The sequence below is a fragment of the Onychostoma macrolepis genome, chromosome 17 (assembly GCF_012432095.1).
Source record: "Onychostoma macrolepis isolate SWU-2019 chromosome 17, ASM1243209v1, whole genome shotgun sequence".
NCBI classification, from domain to species: domain Eukaryota; kingdom Metazoa; phylum Chordata; class Actinopteri; order Cypriniformes; family Cyprinidae; genus Onychostoma; species Onychostoma macrolepis.
In genome coordinates this window covers 29,839,507-29,856,718 of record NC_081171.1, presented here as the reverse complement: position 1 = coordinate 29,856,718, position 17,212 = coordinate 29,839,507, and the positions used below count along the sequence as shown (strand labels likewise).

The 17,212-nt window shown below is 37.1% G+C and overlaps 1 protein-coding gene across 1 annotated transcript; it reads right to left on the bottom strand.

The window, feature by feature from the left end:
- Positions 1 to 297: 297 nt before the first annotated feature.
- psen1 (presenilin 1) lies at positions 298 to 16,900 on the bottom strand. The gene is made up of 11 exons (XM_058748443.1): positions 16,807 to 16,900; positions 16,076 to 16,170; positions 13,396 to 13,655; positions 10,179 to 10,320; positions 10,014 to 10,081; positions 9,276 to 9,496; positions 9,033 to 9,131; positions 8,827 to 8,913; positions 4,351 to 4,518; positions 3,402 to 3,520; positions 298 to 1,311 (listed from the first exon to the last, which is right to left on the bottom strand). Exons 2-11 carry the CDS (start codon positions 16,109 to 16,111, stop codon positions 1,156 to 1,158), a joined length of 1,356 nt encoding a protein of 451 aa, XP_058604426.1. The 5' UTR covers positions 16,112 to 16,170; positions 16,807 to 16,900; the 3' UTR covers positions 298 to 1,155.
- Positions 16,901 to 17,212: the final 312 nt, after the last annotated feature.

The following is a 17,212-nucleotide window of genomic DNA, read 5'->3' as shown; positions in this document are numbered from 1 at the left end:
GAGTGAACAATAGGTCAAGACAATGAACCCCAAAGTAATGTGACTTGACTGTTCCCTAATGTCCTCAGTCTTGGCCAGTCCACCTGAAGGCTAACTTATTAGCCATTCTTAATTTCTGGTTTTGTTACACAGACCTGGCAACCCTGATCATAAAACAGTTTGGACCCCATTTACATGATAAGAGTATCTTCTTGTGATCAGATCAGTGAGATGATTGTGAATACCAGGTGTACTCAAGGCTGAAAAACAAAACAAAACAAGAAACTTCAACGGAAAATGATTTGATGGAGACTGAAATTTGCTCAAATGAGCAACCCCTTTATTTGTGAATCTTTCAATTTAGTTACAAAACATTTGCATTTTCTTGAAATGACAAAAGGTGTGGATAATATGAAAGTAAAAGTCATTCAATCAACCATTTTGCTGGTAAATAAAAAAGAGAAACAAAACAAAACAAAAAAAACTAACAAACAAACAATTCTTACACAGTCTCCTGACATCTTGTCCAAACACGAGGGAAATTAAAGAGAAAGTTTATACATTCCAAAATGACGCTCTCACACTTTTCAGGAGAGCAGAACAGTAGCTTGGATCCCAGAACATCGTCTCAAATATGGTCAAATGGTTGGTGTTAAAAATTAAAACTCGAAGCATCACAGGCACTCTCAGAAGACCAACAAAAGTGATCAGTACCTACCTCTGTGCTTGCAGCCATATCATTCAGAGAGCTTTGGGTTAATGCTCACTATATCGGAGCTGGAATTAATGTAATGCCTAGAAAGTGAATCCAAGCTCTGGTGGACAAAGCAAGCTCTGGTCCCATTCCATACACCAGAGTTCATCAAAGTTTGAATGAAGTGATAAAGTCAATCACTTTCATCCATTCTTACATGTAAGATGGTCTGTGTTTTCTCCAAACAAACAAATGTTCAGCATATCGCCCGAAGATGTTACCAAAGCCAATATCAGGATCAGATGAGTCACTGGAGAGGCACTGTAATTAATAGAGTCACTCAATGCCAAAAACAGCGAATCCAGTCATGTGTCCAGAGGAAGAGGAAAGGTGTGCTAGTCTGCAGGGTTCACGTTCCCTGCAAGAGGATTCTGGGAATTAGCTGTAAAGTGGAGTGCGTGAGGAGTGACCTCTCCTCCGTGCTAAATGTAGAACTGATGAACAGCCAGCTGATCCATGAACGGCCGCACAAGGTTATCGGTGGCAAAGTAAAAGACCAGGCCGAAGGTTATGGAGATGGGGAGAGCTGGAAGGGCCTTTTTGAAGATGGCCAGAAGGAGCAGAGTTAGACATAAACCCTGAGGAGAAAGAAATATCAGACTGTTGTGAATGCTGACAAATCACGTAATAAGAGTGAACAGGTCATTTTGTATTGAGATGAATTGTTTGGAGATAACACTTGCTTAGATAAGACATCTAATTGGGAACGATTCATCTGTTCACGTTGCTGCAAAAAGTTTTTGTTCATAATCTTTCATCAAAATATAATAAGCAGCTCCACTTCTGAAATTACTTAAGTTTTTCAGAGGACGTCACCACTTTACACAAACCAATCCATTCTGATGAATAAGAGCAAGTCGTCTCGCTCACTGAACATCCTGTTTCACATTTAAATGGGTTCATGGTGACTTTAAGCCAGACACTATATGTGACCCAGGACCACAAAACCAGTCATGAGGGTCAATTTTTTGAAATTGAGATGTATACATATGAAAGCTGAATAAATAAGCTTTCCATTGATGCATGGTTTGTTAGGATTAGGGCTGGGCGATATGAGCAAAAATTCATATCTTGGTATTTTTTGGCTGATTTGCGGTATACGGTATATATCTTGGATTTGGATTAAACAAATAGTGAATGTAAGCATGTAGGCATATCATATGTGCAAAAAAGGTTAAAATCACATTACATTCTAACATTGCAATCTTAAAACAAAAACAATCCTTTCAAAGCAGAAGTTAAATTAAAAAAAGCACAGACTAATTGAGTAAAAAGGCTATTTTGATTACCCCATTACACTTTTCAGTTAGTGCTATCATACAAATACACTTACTTGTAGCTTTAAAATTCTACATGTGTCACATTTATTGTCCAACTACAAATATTTCAGCAAAATGTATATTTTAGTCAGTTATTGCGCTCCTATTTCATTGCGCTCGGTCTGTTTGGCGCTCGTTCTAAATGAAGTCTGTGAAGTTTAGCGGAGCATCGCAAAGCAGAAGCTCATGCACTTCTGACAGCAAAATGGAAATATTTCCATGGCTTTCTAACATTTACAGATGGAGAATATACCTGTGAAATATAAGTTATGCATTTAGGAAAACAGCACAACTCAAACACATTAAACAGCGCTTATTTCTGTCAGAGCCGCTTTAAACTCAAACTATAAACTATAGGCTATTATATCTTACGAGTTTTTTAAAGCCCTTCATATAAAGCTTGTCACATGTTTAGAACCGATTGTATTATGCACTTTCTCCGCAGCAGTTCAGTCTGTCTCCTCCCTAGATATTTTTTCAGATGTGCTCTTATCAAACTACTGTATATCGATATTAACAATATTGCTTCATACCGTATCGCTTATAAAGAATATCTCGATATATCGTACAAACTCGATATACCGCCCAGCCCTAGTTAGGACAGGACAATATCTGGCCCAAGATACAACTATTTGAAGATCTGGAATCTGAGAAAAAAAAAAAAAAATCTTACTACTAATCATATTACTAATCAAAAATTAAGTTTTGATATACACTATATTGCCAAAAGTATTGGGTCACCCCCTTCTAATGAACAGGTTTGACTACTTTAGTAATTTCCATGAGTACAAATCTTAATGTTTAAGCATATAATGATATTCTAGGGAGTTGTGTGCTTCTAATTTTAAAGCAACAGTTTGGACAAGACCCTTTTCTATTCTAACATGACAATGCCTCTGTGTATAAGACAAGGTTCAAAAAGAAATGATTGATTGAGTCAGTGTGGAAGAACTTGACCGGTCTGCAGAAAGCCAAGTCCTAATCCAAGCTGAACACCTCTGCTGTGACTTTAAATGCAGATCTTGAGCCAAAAACTCATCACCAAACACCAATGACTTGTACATACACTATATGGACAAACGTATTGGGACACCGCCTTCTTTAGAACAGAAAAAGGCACTTCCAAAACTGTGGCAACAAAGATGGAAACATAATTCATGTATTTAAAATGGTATTTCCATCTCTGTTGCAACAGTTTTGGAAGAGTCTAAAATGACTGTACCCATATGTACAAGTCATTGGTGTTTGAAGTATCCCAACACCTTTTGGGGCCTTTATACATGTCTGGAAAATAATACCCGAATTATGCCTGACTTAGCGAGTTGTATTTATTTCTTTGGGATACTTACGATGAGAATGGCCACAAAGCAGGCTAGCGTCGTGTTCCAGTCACCGCTGGCTGTGGCTGATGCTTTACCCACCAGCATACTGTAAAAGATGAAATCTCCCAAACCCAGCTTCACACCCCCTGGAAAACACACACAAACATCAGCATGTGCACAAAATCCTGCTTAATGAGGCTACAACAGGAAGAGAGGGTTTTGTTTGCATTAAACAGCAACCATATTTAGCCATTATATGGCCAATATGTGACCCTGGACCATAAAACCAGTCATAAGGGTCAATTTTTTCTAAAATAGAGATTTATACATCATCTGAAAGTTGAAGAAATAAGCTTTCCATTGATGTATAGTTTGTTAGGATAGGAATCTGAGGGTGCAAAAGAAACATCTAAATATTGAGAAAATTGCCTTTAAAGTTGTCGAAATGAAGTTCTTAGTAATGCATATTACTTATCAAAAATTATGTTTTTATATATTTATGATAGGAAATTTACAAAATATCTTCATGGAACATGATCTTTACTTAATATCCTATTTTTGAAATAAAAGAAAAATGGATAATTTTGACCCATACAATGTATTGTTGGCTATTGCAACAAATATACCCGTACCACTTGTGACTGCTTTTGTGCTCCAGGGTCACATATAATTTAAACACTTAATTTTTTTTCATTATTTATTGACTTATTTATTTATTCATATTCTGTTAAACAATAGATTAAAAAAAAAAAATAAATAAATAAAAGGACAACTAGTTGACCATTGTGGCCCATTCCATGTCACAACATCCACATGTGGTTTGAGTGAAACTATTTGGACTCCATTGCCACATGTATTTTGAATGGACCACATGTGGTCTGATCATGTGACACAGACTTCAGAGACATGGAGGCCTTGAGAGGTCCTGCTCAATGGAATGGAGGACAGAACCGGATGAGTTAGTGCAGATACTCACGCTCTTCATCGTCTTCCACAGGTGGCGGGCGTGCGGAGGGCAACTCCTGGATTTCTCGTCTGCTGTCCTCAGTGGACTGCATGGGGCCGAGCTGATGCTGCTGCTGATTGACCCACGCAGGTGTGAAGCCACCATCATCCTCCGGCTGAGCCGTGGGTGCCACGGCAACTACAGGAGACAGACTCAATGAGGAACACTCACACTGACAGCAAATTACATCAATCTGAGAAAAGCTGAGTTTAACAAATGAGCAGCAACACAAAGAGGCAAACTACGAATGCAAAAGGCTACAGGTGCACACTTCAAAAGCTCTCACAGCTAGATTTCTTTTTTTACAAAGTTTGCAAGGTTTATGAAATTAAATTATATAAATGCATATTTGCTTACGATAGAGTAAAAGGTACAGTGGTGTGAAAAAGTTTTTGCCCTCTTCCTGTTATTTTTTTTTCAGATCATAAAACTAATTATAATATTACACAAAGATAACAAGAGTAAATACAAAATGCAGTAATGATTTCATTTATTAAGGGAAAAAAGCTGCCCAAACCTGCCTGGCACTACATGAAAAAGTAATCGCCCCTAAACCTAATAACTGGTTGTGCCACCCTTTGCAGCAACAACTGCAATCAAGCGTTTGCGATAACTAGCAATGAGTCTTTCACATCGCTGTGGAGGAGTTTTGGTCCACTCTTCTTTGCAGAATTGTTTTAATTCAGCCACATTGGAGGGTTTTCGAGCATGAATGGACTGTTTAAGGTCATGCCACAGCATCTCAATTGGATTTAAGTCCAGACTTTGATTTGGCCGCTCCAAAACCTTAATTTAGCTTTTCTTGAGCCATTCAGAGGTGGACTTGCTGCTGTGTTTGGGATCATTGTCCTGCTGCAGAACCCAAGTGCACTTGAGCTTGAGGTCACAAACTGATGGCCGGACATTCTCCTTCAGGATTTTCTGATAGACAGCAGAATTCATGGCTCCATCAATTATGGCAAGTCATCCAGGTTCTGAAGCTGCAAAGCTTGGAGTCTTGGGGATAATCAAGATATTTTTTGGCAAATGTGAGACGAGCCTTTGAGTTCTTGTTGGTCAGCAATGGCTTTTGCCTTGGAACTCTCCCATGGATGCTGTTTTTGCCCAGTCTCTTTCTTATTGTTGAATCATGAACACTGACCTTAATTGAGGCAAGTGAGGCCTGCAGTTCTTTAGATGTTGTTCTGGGTTCTTTTATGACCTCCTGGATGAGTCGTCTTTGTGCTCTTGAAGTAATTTTGGTAGGCCGGCCACTCCTGGGAAGGTTCACCACTGTTCCAAGTTTTCTCCATTTGTGGATAATGGCTCTGACCGTGGTTTGCTGGAGTCCCAAAGCCTTAGAAATGGCTTTATAACCCTTTCCAGACTGACAACATTTACATGTCAACTATTTTGTTTCTCATCTGTTTATGAATTTCTTAAGATCGTGGAATGATGTGTTGCTCTTTAAGCATCCTTCACTTTGTCAGACAGGTTCTATTTAAGTGATTTCTTGATTCAACAGGTCTGGCAGTAATCAGGCCTGGGTTTGGCTACTGAAATTTAACTCAGCTTTCTAAAATAATGTGGTTAATCACAGTTCTTTCATGATTTAATAGGAGGGGGCAATTAATTTTTCATGTAGGGCCAGGTAGGTTTGGACAGCTTTTTTCCCTTAATAAATGAAATCATCATTTAAAAACTGCATATTGTATTGCATATTGGATCATCAAACATATTGTATTAGTTTGATGATCTGAATCTTTTAAGTAGTGCTGGGCGGTATGACCAAAATTTTATATCACGGCATTTATTATTTGTAAATATGTTTATATACGAGTGTTAACCACATTTTCTACTGATTGAGAGAGGAAAAACTGCAGTAAATTGACTTAGAATGCCCTATTTTACTGTCATGATGAGCGAATATTGTAGAAAAATTCCACACTAAATAGTGACTAAACGCGACTTGTCAATACATGTTAACCAGGAGTCACTCATTTATAATCGCGACATCGTCTGATAAAATCAACATGCATCTAACGTTACACTAAAGAGCGGCTATGCAGTGGTTTTGGCTATATTACTTTTTTGTCTCATGCAGTGAGTAACAAACTAAAAAATAAACCAAAAAAAAATGCATAATATTAACAGACGAACTATGCTCATATTTATAATCTCAAACAGTCAGTTAGCTGCAAGTGCTTGGAGACGCTGTTTTGTACTCATTTATTGACGAATCTGCGCTGCGGTACGGCCAACTGAATGCGGTGCTTCTCAGCTGCTCGCTGCACAGAACAGACGCAGAGAGAGGCGACACTGCGCCGGGAGTCAGATCTCACGCTCGCGGGGCAGCACTGGCGACATCTTCCAACTGAACCATAGCTAAGGTTTATCCAAAAATGTCGCTAGGTGTGTCAGTTTGTATATTCTATGGAAAAAAGCAGCTAAAAGTTGCTAAATATAGTGCTAAAGTCACGCTCGTGTGTGTGAGACGCGGGCGGTGGATGAGTTCTTCTGTGTCGTCACGTTCTACAGCTTCAGAACTTTCATGCTTAGTAACATACAGCTGTGTTCTTCCCACAATGCAACAGTGAAAAGAGACCCCTCTCAAACAGTGTCGCGTTCCGAACGTTATTTAAATAACACCGATATTAAGGTATTTTAAAAATTCATATCATAAGAAAAATAAATACCGGTATTCGGTATGAACCGGTATACCGCCCAGCACTACTTTTAAGTGTGACAAATATGCAAAAAATGTAAAAAACAGGAAGGGGACAAAAACCTTTTCACTGCACTGTATCATAGCACATACTGTTCTATTACTAATAATAGAAGAGCAAACGCTATAATAGCCTACTTTTTTTTAATATACCACTTATCTTTAATAGTTTTGTCTAATAATTCATTATTATTAAAATAAGTCATTTCAAAATAAACGTTTTGTTTCTGACACATCAGTTAAACACATCAACCAAACAGAAAAAATAGACTGATAAAAAAAAAAAAAGCGGCAAATAATTGATAATTGGTTGATAATCAGAAATGTTTCTTGGGCAGCAAATCAGCATATTAGAATGATTTCTGAAGGATCACGTGAATCACAGGAATACATCACATTTTAGAATATATTCACACAGAAAAAAGTTATTTTAAAGGGGTCATATGATGCGATTTCAAGTTTTCCTTTGTCTTTGGAGTGTTACAGCTGTTTGTGCATATATAAGATCCCTGAAGTTACAAAGACTAAAGTCTCAAACCCAAAGAGATGTTCTTTATAAAAGTTAAGACTCGTCCACGCCCCCCTAAAACGGCTCATTTAAACACGCCCACATGTCTACATCACGGTGTGGGGAGATTTTCATAACACCGCCCAAATGTTTACGCAATGAAAGAAGGCGGAACTATTATTCTCGCTGTAGTATTGTTGCTGCCGCCGGCGCCATGTCCTGGAGACTGTTTCGTTGTGAAAGCAAAAGTACTTTGTTTGGGTTTCCAAAAGAGGACACAACTAGAAATCAGTGGTTAAGTTATATTTACAACACTGTTCCAGAACAGTACAACCTAAATATTTGAGTGTGTGCAGCGCATTTTACGGAGGACTATTTCCTGAACCTGGCAGGAGAGTAGCCTTGCTTGCAGGCTTGCACAAAGTGGGCAATAAAGTTTCTATAATGTGGGCCAATTCCAACTTTGCAAGGACAGTCTGGCGCTTCCGACTCACAGCCTGTAAGTACGTTTCTGCTACGGACTATTCAAACGTGAGTTTTGAGCTGTGTAGAGTAACGCTTGTTGTTTTTCATTTCTCCGATCACAAATGCAGACATGGTAATGTTTACGCAGTGTGATGCAATGTGTCATGTAAAAAGACAGTATAAGTCATTATCAGAAATTATGTCCCCACTGGATGCAAAAAATGCCTCGTTTATAATGGGTTTTATTGTTTTTGTGTCGTCGCGCCGGGACACGGCATCACAATACGGTGAGGGGCGTAACATCAGAGCACGCCTCACTTCTCAGAACGATGAGCTTTGTAAAAATCGACGCGTTTCAGAAAAGCGGAGCATATAGGAGCAACAATAATGCACAGTATGTGGAAAATAATGTGTTTTTTGAACTTTAAACCACATGAACACATTGCATTACACCAAATACACAAAATAATGTTCTTTTTAGCAACGTCATATGGCCCCTTTAAATTGAAACAAAAAACTAATGGCTAAATGTATTAAGTATTTTGAATCAAATAAATGCAGCCTTGGCGAGCAGAAGAGACTTCTTTCAAAACATTAAACTGACCCTAAACTTTTGAAAGGTAGCGTAGATATTATTGCTCAATATTTTATCTAATCAATGAAGCATTTTTTAGACATAGATCTGAAATTAATATTTCTTCAGTAAAGTGCCTGTGAAGATGCACATCATTACATGCAGTGTGATTCTGGGGCTCTTGCAAACACTCACCCTGGTTCTCCTCCTGTGGAACTGGATGGCTGGAATTATTCCTGGTCTCAGCGCTGTCCGCCATATTAAACAGCCACACCATGGTTGCTGACGAATCAAATGGGCGCACATGTAAATGTGACGATAACAACCAAACATTCAACTAAAACCCTGAATTCAATGCTCCACAGGCTGAGAAGACAGAAGTGCTGAGAGGTTCTTCTTACAGGAGTAGATGAGAGCAGGGAAGATGGGTTCATTCCTCTCTTGAGCCGTTTCCACGAGGATACGCAGAGGTCCTTTCGGGCACAACACGGCCAACAGATCTACAGAAGAGCAAGAAAGACAAAAGCAGTAATTATTAGCAGTTTAGCCTTGAGACCATTTGTAGTCCTATACTTTACGGCAGATTTACAGCATCTCTATAAACAACCCAGATGGACCTAACAAACTCATCCTCAGTGACTGACCGTAGACAGATATAGAAGCGAGGATGAGCCAGGCGGTCCACTCCGGCAGGTACTTGATGAAGACCAGGGCCATGAGAGCGCTGATCATGATCAGATAGGCCTGCTGGAGCCGCAGCGGACCCTTCCAGTGGATACAGATCATTCCCACCACACCGAAGTTCCAGATGATCAACGCTAACGTGAAGTAGTCCATGGCCACGTTGTATGTCTTGAACACTTCCCTGTGGTGAAGAAACACGTGCGCAGCTGTTATCAGAAGCAATGCTTTCATAACATAATATCAGGCACGATCATCAGATAAATCTTGATTTTTGTTAATGGTGTTTATACTGAATTTTACTTCTTGATTATTCTTCAATAACACCATTTAAAACTTCAATCCAATGCTCTCTTCACTGCAAATACCCATTTCCACCCGAAATAAATCAACATGGACTCAGGGTTATAGTTATTATAGTTCCCTAAAACTTAAAAAAAAAAAAATTATATATATATATATATAAAATAAAATAAAATGATTAAAACACACTTTTATTACTCAAACCTTAACTACAATGAAAACATAAAAGTGAAAAGTGAAACTAAAATAAAAAAAACTATAAAAGTATGTCAATGGTACTAAAGTAACAGGACAGAAAACTGCAGTTTCACAGGTTCTTTAACAATAGTATTTATCAATTTTTAAACCATTATTTACAGCCCAAAAGCAGCAACACTAGGACAAAAAACAGAACTCACCCCAAATAAATGAAGGAGAAAAAGAAGAGGAGGAGAAGGTTGGAGAAGAACAGCCAAGCTTGAATCACCTGCAAAAAAACCAACCAAACAAAAAATACATCATGAACTTGCAGCGTGGGTCCAGAAGAGTCCGAGAGCGTCCTACAGACAGTGGAGTGAACAGACCTTGTAGCATCTGTACTTGTAGAGCACCACCAGCACCAGGGTCATGACCACAATCACACTGATCATGATGGTGGCGTTGAGCATGGAGTTGAGCGCGCGCTGACCCACCGTCTCTGTGTCCTCACGGAACGGAGTGTAGATCCTGCGAAGAGACGCACGTCATTATATTTCAACAGAAACTAAAACAGGTCAAATAGAGAGCTAATACTACTCTTTCAACATTAAAACCTTTAATTCAAACACAGAAAATTAAACTGAACTCTGGAAACTCTTACAATACATTTAAAATTATGAATATATGGTCATATTTAATTATTTTACCATTAATATACTTTTACAGTTTTTGTTCATATTCTGAATTAGATTTTATTTTAATATTTTACTTAAAGTTTTATTAATTTTGTTGTAATATTTATTTATTTATTATAAGTTTTTATTTTAGTTATTTGAGTACTTCAACTTTTACTACACTATCTGCCTGGGCAGACAGCAGAAATTATTTTATTTCATTTAATGTTTTGAAAATGCTGAAAATGAAAATGGTTTTGGTTTAGTTAACAATAATAACCCTTTCTAGCAAATTTCACACCACAGATACAGTAGTCAACATTTTAAGTGGATCAAAAAAGTTCAAAGTTGTCCTAAGAACGCTTTTTTGGTTTTAGGTTTTAGGACAACTTTGATGAAAGATTCACTTCAAATGTTAACTAGTATATTTTTACTGAAATGAGGGAGAAAAACAAAAAAAAAAACACAGAACTCAATCTAATAACTATTATGCTAACATAACAGCACATTATTTATTCATAGTGTATACATTTACATTTAATCTATTGAAAATCACTACCGATAGTAATTCTAAAATTACACAGATGACTAAATATTCTAAATTAAATAAGAACTGATGTGAAAATGATCACGTTATCATACAGAGTAAAACGTGACGGTCAAGAGAGAACCACACATGCAAACAGCATGTAAGAGGACAAAGCAACAGTTTACCCAGTAATGAGGGGTCAGTGAAGCTTTAGCACTGTCTGGAGGAAAATCACTGCCACTGCATCACTGGACACACTGACCAGCTGCAGTCCATGCCTTACTCATGTATTCCTGATGCACAGATCACTTAGATCATTCCAGACAGTTCAGACCTTCAAACTTGTGTTTTCTGATGAAATTATATTCTTAGAGTGGTGCTTTGCAGCATCATTATTGTGGTCAGTTGTGTGGTTGGCAGAGTGCTGCTAATGTGTTCAGAGTGGTTGTGGTTATTAGGAGAGTCTCTATGATGTTGTGGTGTTTATCATCAGCCAGGCCAAAGCCGTAAGTCTGACCACTTCTGCATGATTTGAGGAATCCTTCACGTCTGTAGCACAAAGGTGGTGCAGGATGAATTACGCACAGACGGTTCATACTCGGTGTTAAGGTTTTGCTCAACTTTTATTTTAGCAGCATATACTATTACAGTTCTTGTTCATGTTTTGAATTAAATTTGATTTTTATATTTTCACTTTAATTTGAAAGATTTTGTAATTTTTGACACTTGTATTATCATTTTTGATATATGTCCTTTGTACGCTTTTAACTAAATTTATTAATTTTAGTTCATTTAAATTTAGCTATTTTTATTTATTAGTTTTAGTTTATTTAGTTTTAGGTATTTTAGTACTTAAAGGTAAATAATGCTCAAATAAAAGAAGCTACAATTTGTTACATTTTATTTCAGTTAATGTTATATGCAAGTAGTAGGGATGTCAATTTTCGATAATTTCCATGATCGATCGTCATTTAAATTAAATCAATTAATCGATTAATTGTTAACCTTAATACTGCAAAATGCATCTATTGCAGTGACATTCAGGATGTGCAAATGCCACTCAAAACGCCAGCTTCCTCACCTGAATTAAAGGGGGTTTAGTCTAAATAAAGGTTAGTAGCAGGACTGTAAAATGAATAGATGTGATTATGATCATTTGATAAAATCAAGAGAGCGCACCGTAGTTACTTTTGGGATCATTTTACTTTGTTGACTGTTTCATATCCCGTCACGGAGACCGCTGAATGTGCCTCTTTAAATGGTTTCATGGTGCTCGTCATTGTATTTTAAAACACAATCGCAATGTTCGCAATTGACATTTAAAATAAAATGATCCCGAGCGTAACTGCGGCACGTGAGGCTGTGCGCCTCTTCCACCAGCGGTGCTACAGCAAAACACACTGCTGATCACATGAAACATTATGACAGAAGTGAGGTACAAAGCTTTGTTGATAAGAGATAATGGGTTAGCATCGTGACCATGCTTTTGCATTCATGCTGTTTGATACATTTAAAGCCATTTGTGTTGTTTTGCTGGTTGGTCACGAATTTCCACGACTTTAATAATATTATGGTTTCTTTTCCCAAATCATCACCGTCTCACCCTCTAAGGTGCTTTATTTTATTGTATTTTATTGTTTATTAACTTTTAATCACTGTTTTCGCATCTCTTACTGTGGTAAACATGCAGGGGAAATGAAAGACTTCATGGCCATGAATTAAGAATTTGTTCCTATGACCAATTCGTTAAACCGTGGGTTTTCTAGGGAACAAATTAATGAAACATGGACAGTGGCCACAAATTTATTAAAGTTATTTTATCTGTACAAAAGAACTTTGTGTTGTTTCTGTTTTAATGTACTTTTAAAGTTTGGATCACATTAGAAGCGTAATTTGTACGTTAGTAAATTATTTTCGCAGAAGATGCAGCCCGGTCACTCACAGCCGCTTGCACGTGTTTTACGCATGAGCTGCATGCACCCCAAAATTTAATTGTTTAATCAACCATCGATAGCTTTAATCATCAATAGCATCTCTTATCGACAATTAATCGCTGACTTCCCTATATGCAAGTAACCTTTTTTTTGTTTTTGTTTAAATGGTTTGTTTTACCATAAGAGCCCTGACTGTAATGATGTAATATGACGAATGTGAATATAATGTAACAGTGATGCTTTGATATTCCGTGACTCCCCCGTTCCGTTATTTCTTGCATTATGTACTCCATGGAAGATTTTTGCCTTTCTCCTGAACAAACACATCCGTGATCAAGTCAGGACGTGATGCTGATTATTATTCAGCGTTTGCTGATTTCAGGCATGAACAAACTAATTCTGTCAAGCAGCCCTGAAGGGTAGAACTGAAACCCGATGAAACTGTTATTTTAAATCTGATACTCACAGCTGCTGGCCGTCCTTTTGCGTGTAGAAACTGACCGATTTGATCGTGGCCACAACCACCACCATACACAGCGTGACGGGAATAAACAGCATGATCACATGCTTGGCTCCATATTTGAGAGTCAGCTCCTCATCCTCGTCCTCCTCGCTGTCTGTGACCACCTGCGGGGGCCGTGCGGTGGGCGGCTGTCCGTTCAGCTCCACCTCGTTACGGCCGGGAGTCGTCTCAGTGTGCCGGCTGACCTCCGTCCCGTCATTTGACTGCACAGAGAAAATCACAACAAGAGTCGATGTGTGTTTTACTCTGTTTCGTACTGCTGTTCAAAGGTTTGGGGTCAGTGAGTCTCTTCTGCTCACCAAGGCTGCATTTATTTAATTAAAGATACAGTAAAACACAAAATTGTGAAATATTACTGTAATACAATTTAAAATAGCTGTTTTCTATTTGAATGCATTTTAAAGTACGAATCAGCATTTTGTGCCTTTTTTCCTCTCTTTTGATGTAATAACTGACAATTATGCAGATTTTACTATACCAGACTTTTTTTTGGCATAGGTTTTATTTAGAAACTTCAAAAAAAAAAAAAAGAAATCTCAATATTTCTGGGGATTTTTTGATAACGATAATTAGACGATATTTTGCATAGTGTGTTATTGTGCTGATATCTGACTACCGTGGACAGCTGCAGTTTTTGATATTCTTCATTCTGTGTGGTCAGAAATTAATTAATTAAACAGAAATTAATCTTTTCACATAAGTTTAAATTGATTTTTTACCTTTAATAAAGCCATTTTTTCTAAAAGTGTGCATCTTTTGTGTCAAATTGTTACATTTAATCAGTCAATTATAATAATAAGACATTTAGGCTGTTACCAAACTAATGAAACCAGTATCAACAAAATGAATCTTTGCAGAAGCTGCATCTGAAGTGGCATTTAGATGTATTTACACACTATTTAGTTCAGCTCAGAGGGACATGGAGTGCTTTAACGTACAGTTACAAATGCATAATGTCTTGATATTTTAAGCATAAAACACTGAATACTGATATTTGAAATTATTAAAAAAATGAAAAGATACTTTAAATATAAAATTAAAACCGCCAGCAGGTGGCAGCAAGTCACTGTTAACAAGTGAGTCATTGCGACTGAACCGAATCATTTAAACGATTGATTCATTCAGGAATGAATCACCATCATGTTGCTCAGAGACGAAAACAGTGCTGTCCGTGGCTGTTTGGAATTATAGAGCAAAAACAGGAAATATGGTGTCTAAAACGTAAGTCTCTTAATATTAACTTCTAGTTTATTGAACTGTTGTATAAAATCAGTATCACATTTGTAATCATGCTTATTTTTGAAGAAAAAAACGGCACTCTTCGTGTGCTTTTAACTATATGAAATTATATAAATATGTAGATTTTCTGCCCCCATATCTTGAATTGTGTGATCTTTCTTAATGCATTTTAATAGACTGAATCATGCAGTGAAAGAACACACTCTGCCATTTATTTGCTCAAAAAGAGAGTAATAATTGTGAAATATTATTATCATTTAAAGTAACTGTTTTCTATGTGAACATCTTGTGAAATGTAATTTATTCATGTGATGTAAAGCTGTATTTTCTGCATCATTACTCCAGTCTTCAGTGTCACCTGATCCTCCAGAAATCATTCTAAGATGCTGATTTGCTGCTCAAGAAACATTTCTGATTATTATCAATGTTGAAAACAGTTGTGCTGCCCTACATTTTTTTAAATCGTGGTACATTTTAATTTTGAGGATTCACAGATGAATAGAAAGTTCAAAAGAACAGCATTTATTTGAAATAGAAATCTCTTGTAACATGATAAATGTCTTTACATAGGCACACTACATGCATCAAATTTTCATATCATGATAATTACCGGACCTTTTAGAACTGTATACAATGTAAACTTAAACTGTTGGCCTGTACATTTAAATGCAATAAAACAATACACTATAAAAATAAAGTAAATAAATGCTTCCAGCTGATTAAAGTGCAAAATAACACAGCTATAAAGAACGGCAATAAAAAAATCAGAACACTTTCAAATCAAAATCTACTAAATCACGATTTAGTCCAAATAAAGAATGTTTAAGTGTAAACAGATGCTTGAAATTAAATACTTCATTAAGTCTTTAAGTATTATCAACCAATATCTGAATAGTTTTCCTGCTAGCAAGTGCCTTCAACTAAATATTTCAAAGATGTATGGCCATGAACCTGTGGAAAAGGAAATTAACACCAAGCAAACTAACAATGTTATCTGTACAATCAGAAAAAAAAAGAAAGTGTGAACGAACAGCAATGTACAAGAGCAAACCCAAGTGTCAAAGTACCACACCGTCCCATCATGAGGAAATGAAAGCAGAGTTTTCCAGCTGTGATCGCTGACAGAACGCTAGAGATAAGCCTCCAGCTACAAACACTGATAAATACCTCCATCTGACGCTCTCATGGGTGCGGCCCTGCCTGCTCTTACACAACTGAGCACTATAAATAACACTTCATCACCGTGGACAAAGCAACAAGATCATCTAAAACTATTAAAAAGAAATAATCTACCTTTTGAAATGTTACTTATGTACATTAAGAGGAATACATCACTGTGTATAAAAGAAAGCCACATAAGCACAATATAAATCACATTACTTACCACATTATTGACGGCATTTTCCACATTATCAGCCATTGATGCTGTGAAGTGACCCAGGGATCATAGAAACAGCAGGACCTCTGGATCTGACTGGACTGAGATCACATAACAACAGAAATAAATCACATAATAATGTAAAGTCGATGCTTTGTGGTCAGTTCTTTGAGTTTAAGACTATTTACATTCAGAAAGAAGAACTTGTAGTACATAATATGAAGGTTTGTGATATATGTAAACAAAAAACACTGATACAGTGATGGCGTCTGGACTTTGAGATAGACAGAAACTACTGTTTTCAGATACCATGGTGTTTAGATGGTACTTTAAAAAAACACAGATGACTTTAGTGTATCTTGTACTCATGGTATTACTATGGTGTTTGGTTTAACCGCACACAGCAGAGGAGTTTCCTCAAATCTGACTGTGCGGAAATACTGTTTCCTTTTCCTCTTCATAAGGACTCAAACTCAAATTATTTCCGTTTCGGGCAAAGAACGTTTGGAACTAAATAAAGCAGCGATTAATTTCACAACAATGTAGCTTGAGGCTAGTTAGCGCTTCTGATAGCCGCTTGATTATCAACTGTAATTCTAGATAAATTACGAGAATCAGCTACAAGTGAAAACTTTAAAACGAAACGGAATCAGCTCAACATTCATACATCATTTTATGTAAAATTAAGAAACGGAACTGTTCAAATAACAGCATTAAAAGAGGAATGTCTGACAAACCTGGAATCTGAATTCACGCTGATAAAAGCCCCCAATACTGTGAAGCGAAACACGGTGAGACAGACAGGAAGCGCTGCGAAAGGTCAGAACTGTGCGTCTTTCATAATAAAAGTTCGTAAAAAATTCAATGGTATAAAATTCATTGTTGCAGACGAGTTATTAAACTTTGAAGTAGAGTGCATAGTAACATGTAGCTACACCTTCACCGACAACGAAACTGAAACAGTTTTAACTAATGATACTGGATTTCCATAGAAGCGCATTATCTGTGGGCGTCCAAAACAAACAAACAAATGCGATTATTTACTCACTCTTTTAACATTCAAAATATTTACTTACTTACTAGGATTTTCCAAAGTCCCAGCAGGAATCTGGTTCTTTGGTTAGCAATGATTTAATTTGAAAT